We start from the raw sequence: 10,417 nt of genomic DNA, 5'->3' as shown, positions 1-10,417 counted from the left end.
ATATTTTGTCTTAAAATTAACTATATATTTTTGAAAGATCAAAAAAGTTAAAGCAATAACCTCATTATCTAAGTAAATCTATTCATTGTTTATCATATAATTTATTAATAAATGATTTTTAAAGTAAGAACATTAAATGTAGTATAGATGCTTTCGATAATCATGGTTACAGTTAATCATCTTAAGTGGCTTGTGTATTAAAGCAGTATTTATAGACATAATATTCGATTGGCGCCGTTTGGGGTGAGCACACCCACTCGGTTAGTCTGTATATCAAAACAGAGTGGTGCGCGCGTCTCGTGGTAGTTATCAGTACTACAAATACGGTGTCGATTGTTTCATTTTTTTTTTTATTATTATTATTATAATTGTATAAGTATACAAAATATATACATTTAAAAAATTATAATCCCCTTATAATAATTTTGAAGTAAAGAATAAAATAAAATAACTATGATAAAAAAATATATTTATTTAATTATTTAAAAAAATTATTGCTAACACAGAGTTCAAAAAAATACATTTCCAAAATAATACAAAGTCAAATATTGTTTATAAACCAATTTCTAAGCAAAAATATTTTATAAAAAGTACAATTCTTAGGATTAGGATCACATGTGATAAATACAACTAGGTGTATTTTCCGCTAATTCCAATTGGTCAATTCTTGGCATCCCCAAGTCTTCGAGATTAAAAATATTTACTTGTGGAATAAATTCTGCAAGAATACGTTGTTTCTGTAATCTTTTTACATTAATGTTTTCAAAAGGAAGTGAGTTTAATATTCTTAATATATCTACAGCCTCAACATCACCAAAGTGAACCGACATAAAATGACGATTTTTTAACAGCCAGTTATTTACACTTCGACTTTTTTCTGATTGTGGTCTTGGAAACGAATGTTTAAAAATCCAGTGTTGAGTTGCCCAAGAGTCTACATCAATGACCGAAAGTTCTTTAATTAAATAATTTGAGTTCAATCCCATTATGCACTCAATATCAATCAAACAGGTAGACATAGTTTATAAGTATCACACACACGTGTTAAAAGGGTCACGGACCGTATAGAACTAAGTACTCTACTATACAAATAATCAAGTTTCTTATGAGTCATATTCACGTAATTCAGCCCGTGTTACTTTTTATGTCCGATTAAAGCTGTGCTATCTAATGCAGAGAGTTTAATATCCAAATTTATATACTTTTCTTTTATTTCATGTATTTTACTGTTTAAGTCATTGCAAACACTTAGTATTTCTTCGATTTTTTTAATATAATCAACTTGTATTTTATTATTCAAGTCATTGCATACATTTTGTATTTCTTCGAATTTCTTACCATAACTGTCATGTATTTGATTAACTAATGAATGAAGAGCTAGCAATTGGCTTAACCTTTGACTTTCTTTTGTTCTGCCAAATACGTCCATTTTAACGCGTGTATATGTTCAAACTGATTATTTTTTAAGTTCTGAACTATTTATCCAACTATTTTCTGTAGATTTAAAGCCGTACCATTTTACATATAATTTATCACCTTTCTTACGAATTATCTTTTCGACTAAAAAATCGTCTGGAAAATGAGTTTTAATAATTTCTTCGGCGTAGAAACCACCTGCAATATCGTTACCTTTATAATCATTCAATTTATATATATACGGTTTAGTGTTGTTTATTTTTGATATAGTGAAAATTTCAGTCGACCAGTTTGGTAAAAATCCTTTAGTAAAAATACCTTTGTGTATGCTTATACGCACTTTATCTCCAAGTTTTAATTTTTTAACTCCTTGTTTAATATTACGTTGATGTAGTTTTATAGATAGTGGGTTAGAGTCTGCTTCTGCGGGTGTGCTGTTTATTGTTCGGTGATGTGAGTTATTGTATTCTTGCATTAAAGCCGGTAAAATACTTATCCAATTGTTAGAGCCACGCGCAGTAAACTGTTTATAAATTTTATTTTTTAATGTACGATTAAACCGTTCTAATATGCAACTTTTAGTTGTTGAAAATGTTGAGTATCTTTTAATATTTATACTACTATATATAGTACTTTTTTAAAATCTCATCAAAATTTTTATTATAGAATTCAGTTCCGTTGTCAACTTGTAAAAACTTAAGCCTACGATCGTCAAGTATTTTGGAAATAGATTTAGTGACTTCTTTACCTTTTTTAGTTTTTAACGGTTTAGCCCATGCAAATTTAGTATAACAGTCTATAACACATAAAATGTATTTATAACTGTTAATACTCGTGAATGGACTGTAATCATAAATTAATAAAAAACAGAGTATGAAGCTCTAACATGTGTAAAATATATCAAATGTCGTTATAACCTAACTGCATGAGTAACCTACGCTGGTTAACCAGTAATACTATATGCGTTATGTCGTGTAGCTTAATCTGTGAGTATTGCGTAAGTAGCCCTTAACATGTCGTGATATCCGCAGAGTACCATCGACATATAACAGTAGAGTACCGCCTTGCACGAGTACCCTAGACGTCAATCGACCACCGCAGTGCGCCGACAACGATTACTAAAAGAACAATAGAACACTCGCTCTGAGCCAGTGCCCTAAAACGTGTCATGGTATCCNCCGAGCCAGTGCCCTTAAACGTGTCATGGTATCCGCAGAGTACCGATGGCACATAACAGTAGAGTACCGCCTTGCACGAGTACCCTAGACGTCAATCGACCACCGCAGTGCGCCGACAACGATGACTATAAAATAGAAATAATTAAAATATAGTTAAGGCACCACACTCTNATTAAAATATAGTTAAGGCACCATACTCTAATTATTTCTCTCTGATTATGTAAATTATGCCTAATGTAGTTGTGCGCAGGTGAACTCATGCAGTTAACTTATTTAGAATTGCTCTAAATGTTACTCTCAATAATATTGTGTTATGTGTAAATTTGTCTATTGTAGACAAATTTATTCTATGCAATAAAATAAAAACAAACTTACTTATAGTGAATGATCAAACACAAACTGACTTGCTTTATTTANTTAAACACAAATCAACTTGCTTTATTAAGAAAATAACTTATAACAAAATGAAACACAATTAAATAAATATGAAATATAACAAAGGGGGAATATCTGCTGCGTCCTTCTTCATCTACTTAATTCTGAACACTGACCGTCGTTGAGACTACAAGCCACCCTCATTACCTTTCCGCGGTAGGTAGTACCGATCCCTTCTGTGACGCTAGGCAGCAGGTCAACCGGTCCGAACTACCTGCCNGCTAGGTAGCAGGTCAACCGGTCCGAACTACCTGCCTCTTTGTTCGCCGACAATAACCTTTATTGTGACGAGAAAAGGGTACATTTCTATGAGGTCAGCTTAAAATAAGTGGTTTTTACCATACACATTAACTATTCTTCGAGGATAATTTCGTCTTGCCTGTTTATGTAGTTCAGTAGCGATTTCCAGTCTAGACATTTGGGATTTTTTTTATAATTCCTGCTTCTAATAATTCCTGCCAAATTGACGTGATTGAATTTAGCACACCCGTATTGCCAGCGGCTCTTGACGCTAATAATAATTTTAGTTTGTTGACTAACTGATTCGGATCATCCCAAAATTCAAAAGTTTTATGAGCGTTTTTTTGTAAAGTTAATGTAAGACCTTCTCCATTAGCGAACAATGGTGCAATAATAGTTTTATACTTATTACCACCTTTCTTTAAATTAGACTTTTGCTTGTTCAAATGAGCTGATGTAAGTATTAACATATTTTTATAATTTTGCATATTAGTCTGTGTATAATTTATCGGGTCTTTAGAGAACAACAACTGAACAATACCGCTTGTTAATGGAAACGTAGAATCATTTATATATAAAACTGAATTTTGAATGTCAAATTCAATAAATGCATCACCTAATTTTATCTTACTACCACGTGATTTTACAGGACCATATGTTTTATCCAAATGTTGAGATTTGAACCATGAACTTATCATAGTATTTTGCTGTATTTTTTCTTCCTCATTTAGTGCTTCTGATTTTATTTTAACATTTTCCTCGGTTTTCGTGTCATCATTTTCATATTGTTTATCATATGTTTTCGTACTCACTAATTTTTCAAGTGGACTTATCACTGGTTCTAAATTTTGCCTTATAAATTTTTCGGTATTAATATCGTTTTCTTTCAATTCTTTATATTTACGTTTTATATTTTCTTTTGCTCGTATTAACTCGTTCAGTAATACATAACTTTCTTGAGCCATGATTACCGAATAAATGCATACGATAAATAAAAAATCATAGACTATATACTAATGAAGGTGTCGAAATTTAACCTAAATCGTCCTTTATCTCTTTCATCGTCCTTGCTAATGACTACAAAGTTGTACTTGTCCAAGTTCCAGCAAGTTATGCAAAGTTCTTTGAATTGATTATACGTTATATCTGAAGCTAAGTGGTCGTTGAAAATATGTTTTAAATTTGTCTCGTCTTGTTTAAACAGTATAATAAAGTTAGCATTATCCCGCAGTAGACGTTTGTCCAGAAAGCTGTAACTTTGTGCGCAATAAATTAAATCTATATTATTATGTCTTCCTCGTGAAAAATAGGCTCTTATAACACCTTGCGATTCTGTTAGCACATCATCAAAAATAAAAACAGAATTTGATAATGCTTTTTCAGGAGGCAATACCTCCTTTACTTTGATCAAATGTAAACATTTTCATTCCGTTTATATCGTTTATAATTTCTTTTAACATTTTATACTTTGGCTGATCTAAAGTTTTCGAGTATAGATATATATTTTCAAACTTTAAACCATTTTCGTTTGTGAGCAATGAAAACACGGCATTAGTTTTACCCCCACCACTGGGTCCTAGTACTAAAGCTCTGATAGAATTTGGAAATAAATCTCCGTGTCTGGATTTTACTTTATAATTTTGTGGAGGGTCAAAATTACGAACAGATAACTTTTTTTCTTGAGGAGTAAATTTCATTTTCACTGTAAATACACGTGTAGTTAACTTGTATACTTTAAAAGATGTCTACGTGTGTAACGACAAAGAACAACAGTGGTGCGTCACTTATTAACTCCGCAATAAATAACCTTCCATTTGAAGCTCACATTCCCGGATATAAGCAAGTAATTTAATTTCAAGTTTATCATAATTAGTTTAAATTACTTTTTAATTTATTTATTTAATTTAGGTTTGCTGGGCCAGGTACAAAGTTAGCTAAACGTTTAGCTCGAGGTGATCGCGGAGTTAATAAATTAGATGAATTATGTCTCACTCATGATTTGGCTTATGCTGCTGATAATTCATTAGAAAAAAGACACGAAGCCGACAAGATTTTAGAAAATTCAGCCTGGGAACTAGTGAAATCCAAAGACGTAGGACTAAAAGAAAAAGCTGCTTCTTGGTTAGTTGTAAATGCGATGAAGTTAAAAAGAAAACTCGGTATGGGCTTAAAAAAAAATAAAAAAGGAAGTTTCAAAGATGCAGTAATGGCTGCCAAAAACTCTATAAAATCTACAAATGAAACTGATATTCACAAATTAGCAAAAATAGCAGCAGCAAAAAAAGTTTTACCAAAGACTAAAAAATCTATTAGAAGACCTAGAATTATAAGTGTACCACAAAAAGGTGGATTTATTCAACTCCTGCCTATATTTGCCGGACTCTCGGCTTTGGGGAGCTTAGCGAGTGGTGCAACAAGCATAGTTAAAACTATAAAAGAAATGAACTCGAATAAAAACTCTCCTGTTCAATTGGGTAAGGGTTTATATTTAGCCCCCTATTCACCAGGCAAGTACAAATTGGGTAATGGGTTGTTTCTAGCACCTAAAAGTAAAGGTGAAGGTTTGTTTTTAAAACCATGGGGGAGAGGATTATCATCCAAATCAAAAAAAACAAAAGTCTATAAAAGTTCAAATGGTAGCGGATTGTATTTAAAACCCAGTGGTAAAGGAATAACGACAAAACAAAAAAGAAAATCAAAAACATGTCCACGTATAAAAAACTGTTAGAAAAGCTACCTAAGAGAGCACTGTTTGATTATGAGTTAACAAAGTACGCAAACTTGATGAATATTCCTCAGTATACTGGTACATTTTCAAGAGATCAGTTGCCTATTCATAGTCGTACTATAGAATCACTAATTGTTAACTTAGACTCGTATAAAAATCATGGAACTCATTGGGTAGCTATAAAAAAATATAAAAACAAGGCTTATTACTATGGCAGTTTTGGTGTAGAGCCTCCACTAGAAATTGTTCGCTACTTAAAAAATTGTCAAATAATTTATAATTGTGTTCAAGAACAGAGCTTTGATTGACATCAATACCAACTTCATTTTCATTCTATTTCTGCATGACTCCATGGTTTTTCCTATAAAATTTAATCGCGTTAGAGAGCATAATAATTTATCAATTTTTTTATTTTAAATAATTACCAAATACGGCGTTATTCATTAATTTAAAAAAATCTTTAAAAAAATCATTAGTAGCCAACTTTCTTTTCTCCGTGTTGACTTTAATGTATTTTGATAGCCATGCGCTCTGTTCAAACTGTAATACTCTGTGTACTTTTTTCAGTTTCAACCCAGCGTCCATAGCCTCTTTCAAAACAGTATAGTGTACAGTATAATTTTTTTTATTAATTAAAGTAGTACAAAGTTTAGAAATTTTTGCCCCTGGTGGCATAAACCTTTCACATAAGTAAGGTAGGTCAGAGTGTGCATCGTGTAAAGTCTGAGGATAATCAACGTCCACCTCCATAATATAGCCGGTGTTTGAGTTCGATCCGGTCCTTTTTAGCAGACTGGTCACAGCACTTACAGCTATGTCCTTTTCATACCACCTAAAGTTTTTTCGGGGAAGAGCTTGACTCATATCCCATCCGTACCTGAAACATAATAACATTATTAAATTAAATTAAAGAAAATGTTTATAAAATAAAAAAAAAAAACTTACAAATTAGTAGCATCTAAATATATCAGCCAGCTTGACGGTTCACTCGCATCATAACCAGTCGTAAATTTATTGTTTGCTTTGGCATACCTTTTTACAGCTTGAGTGATACCACCTCTTATTCCGTTTTCTATGAACAGAAGCATATCATAGTCCGTTAAAAGTTCAAGCTCGACTTTAGTTATTTTCAGCATGGCGTCAAATGATAAACCCGGAGCGGTATAGTAAAAACAGGGGTCTAGTCCATAGGTTGATAAACACAGGTCTCTGAAAGCTTCAAATACATCACAAAGAAGGTGTACATCCAACTCATTGTACCAAATAACGTAATCCTTTAAAGTTTGGTGGTTAAACCGCTGCCAAACATTTTGAGCGTGTGCATAATCTTCTGGTAAAATATGTTTTTCTGTAAGTGAACTAATACAAAAAAAAAACTTATTAATGATAATATATTAAAATATTATTTATATGGAAATTTGTCTTGTAATAATAATACCTGTAAAATTCTTCAATAGGTGGTAAAGAACGTTCTTCCAATTTTTCCCAACTATTCATGTATTCATAGCAAAACACACCTTTTCTAAAAACTAAATCTAAATCTCTGCTCTGATATGCAGACATTACAGATTTGAATTTAGTCTTGTCTGAACGAGCTAAATTTGCACTAAGCGCATCTAAACTTGACGACATAAATTTAAAGGTGTCTAGAAAACGTACAGAAAATTTGTTTGAAATGTACTTTGAAAAAAATATAAACTTTTCTTCACTATTTGGTACCACGGACAGTGTATGTGCGTCAAAACCCAACTCGCCAATAATGAAACTTTTATCATAATTCATATTATGAGCGAAAACAGGTACAAATTTTGGTGTCTGCATTCTTAAGTTACATGAATTACATACAGTGTTTCTAAACTTGCCACTTAAATGGTGATGGTCTCGTACTGCATGGTTCCTTTCAGTGAATTGACTTGTACATAATGGACATTTACCTCCACTTAGAATAGTGTTTGAACGTTCCAATCCTCCCTTGTCATCTTCATCGGTTGATTTGTTTTGAGAAGTTGTTCAATTCTTCTACACAAATCCACAATACTGTTAACAAACTTTTTTCCTACTTCATTGTTGGTTCTGTCTCCGCAAAACACTACTGGGTTAACAGGTATATTGTATGCATGAAGTAATTCTTCAGGAACATTTTCACCTGATTTTACCTTGTAAACAAATGACATAGGTTCATGGTTATGTGTAATAATAGTTTTTTCTCACTTGAAGTTGCCGCTAAGTCGTCCGTATTTTTAACCAGCATCGCCTCGAAGTCAGCATAAATTACAACGTCATGCTTATGAGTGTTGCCCCAATTTTGAAAACGTAATGAACTGCCGACGGTGGGCATAATAGGCGCAACAGGTTTATTTAATACACACTGTCTTTTATGTTCGGCTAAACGAACAGCCTTGTCTGGTTTATTCGGTTCGTCGATATACCCCTTGAAACAGCGCTTACATATAGCCATAGTAGCTCTGTGATTAATAATTTGTGATCTTACCAAACGAGAAAAATTTTTAATGTAGGCATAATGATATTTATCACCATTAGTTGATTCATCATTAAACAATAGTAGGTCGAAATGATCGTTCAACTCTTGATCACATATCTTGTAAGGAACAACAATATACTCTTTGTTATTTTTGCGGTTGTGGATTTTATCAACGTTACATGTTGGCTCACACATTTTCAATCCGTACACATTCACAGAGACACCCGGATTCCTTTTTTCGAATTTTTTGACGTCCTTGACTTCAACTGGATAGTTTAATTCTGAAAAATCGTAGTTTTCTGGTGCGTTTAGGTAGTGACTAATTCTGCTTGGATTTGGCGTGTCAACATATTTTACCATAATACTATATTTAAAACACATCTCATCATTATTTTTTACATTAATGATTGCCTTACGTGCTTCAATGCTGTTGGGTAATTTGATGTACGATGAGCCCCCGATTGGTTTATAACAATACACACTTAGTAGTAAACCGTCGACGCTGTCTATTGAAAAGCCAGATCCTTTTGATGTGTAAACTTCTTCTTCATGCATTAATTTATTAAATTCTTCTTCTAGTATGGCATGCAAATCGTTGTCAGCCATGCATAGTGTTCGAGCAGCGGTTTTGAAAGACCTATTTCTATAACTGATGTATGGAGGATTTTTTATGTACCCTCCAGTTTTAAGTTAAATTTAATAGAGTCTTTTGATATTAACTCAGTAAGCAACTTTATTATCTCGGGCTTGGCTTCATCGAGAAACAACTGGTAGTGAGGCAATAGAGTGAGATTTTTCTTATAATAATTTTTTATCATACCTCCAAATGCAGACTGGATTAATTGGAATCCTTCTGTTTTAACCTCTTCTAGACGTTGTTTTTTTGTTCGACGACCTGCGGTAGAACTAGCAGTACTAGTTAATGCTGAATCGGCTTCTAGACAGATTTGATCCCCAAGTTCACCACCCCAAATGTCTTCATGTTTGCGTTTATTCAATGAAACAATAGATGGACCTAAAAATATATATCAATTTTAAATATAATAGACTAGTAAGAAAAAAAAATTCTCTAAGATTTTAATACCTTGATAATTTGAGGTGGAATGTACGTATAAATGTTCATTATCATAATAGTTTGAAGTATGTGTTATTACACTAGCTCTCTGACGATTTTGTTCCGAAATTATTGTAACTAAAATATAAATTAAATTTATTTTTTTATAGTTTTATAATTTAAACAACAACTAAAAATATTATTTTTAACAGTATTTTTTGTAAAATTATCAAAAAAAAAAAGAATTAATCAATATAATATGAAAATAATCTTTTTAAAAGATTTTAAATAAAATAACTTATCCATTGTTTTTTCTTAAAGTATAGCTTGAAATAAATTAAATTTTATACTTAGCAATATTTAAAATCATCAAATAATAATAATAATATATTTTTGTAAAACTATCGAAAAGTAATCAGTTTAATGTAAAAAACATTTTTAAATATTTATATATATATTGTTTTTATTTTAATTTATTACTGCTTTACTAGATATAATCACTTATTATTAACTAAAATATAAATTGAATTTAATTGAATATTTTTACTCACTATGTTTGTTCAAATGTTTTTTTAAATCTCCAAAGTATTTAAAATCTGCGTCACAAAAGTCACATCGGTTTCTTATTCCCAAATGCGTTTTTTCGTGTCTACGCATGTTTGATCGAGTTGAAAAAGTTCTTACACATTTACTACATGAATACATGATGAATAATAATAATAATAATAATAATAATGAATGATAAATAAATTAATAAAATAAAATAATAGCGAAAAATAATAAAATAATGAATAATAAATAAATAAATAAAATTATAAAATAATAGTGAATAATAAAATAATAATAAAAATGTTTATAGTGATACAATGATTACTTGTTGAAAG

The 10,417-nt window shown here is 31.3% G+C and overlaps 2 protein-coding genes across 4 annotated transcripts in view; both read right to left on the bottom strand.

Annotated features, from left to right (window-relative positions):
- LOC126896672 (uncharacterized) overlaps positions 1-10,417 on the bottom strand; it is a 50,591-nt gene that overhangs the window by 14,538 nt on the left and 25,636 nt on the right. The gene's annotated exons all lie outside the window — the stretch shown is intronic.
- LOC126896692 (uncharacterized) lies at positions 6,798-10,220 on the bottom strand. 2 transcript variants are annotated; one of them, XR_007701902.1, is made up of 5 exons: positions 10,085-10,220; positions 9,564-9,671; positions 7,436-9,494; positions 6,943-7,356; positions 6,798-6,874 (listed from the first exon to the last, which is right to left on the bottom strand). XR_007701902.1 is itself a non-coding variant. In XM_050669662.1 (3 exons), exons 1-3 carry the CDS (start codon positions 10,188-10,190, stop codon positions 9,148-9,150), a joined length of 561 nt encoding a protein of 186 aa, XP_050525619.1. In that variant the 5' UTR covers positions 10,191-10,220; the 3' UTR covers positions 9,088-9,147. The 2 variants fall into 2 exon arrangements, 1 of the variants encoding a protein (XP_050525619.1); XM_050669662.1 differs by lacking the exons at positions 6,798-6,874; positions 6,943-7,356 and having other exon boundaries at positions 9,088-9,494.

This window comes from Daktulosphaira vitifoliae, unplaced genomic scaffold, assembly GCF_025091365.1.
Source record: "Daktulosphaira vitifoliae isolate Bord-2020 unplaced genomic scaffold, ASM2509136v1 Scaffold_1, whole genome shotgun sequence".
Taxonomy (NCBI): Eukaryota; Metazoa; Arthropoda; class Insecta; order Hemiptera; family Phylloxeridae; genus Daktulosphaira; species Daktulosphaira vitifoliae.
Note: the sequence above shows the minus strand (reverse complement) of the source record. Positions and strands in the feature narration are given on the sequence as shown.

What these genes read in the sequence shown, in the direction of transcription:
- LOC126896692 (XM_050669662.1), bottom strand. Translation starts at nt 10,190, where the DNA reads ATGCGTAGACACGAAAAAACGCATTTGGGAATAAGAAACCGATGTGAC. An exon ending in AAAACATTTGAACAAACATA is followed by an intron (nt 9,672 to 10,084) that starts GTGAGTAAAAAT and finishes TTTATATTTTAG; the next exon opens with TTACAATAATTTCGGAACAA. An exon ending in TTCCACCTCAAATTATCAAG is followed by an intron (nt 9,495 to 9,563) that starts GTATTAAAATCT and finishes ATATATTTTTAG; the next exon opens with GTCCATCTATTGTTTCATTG.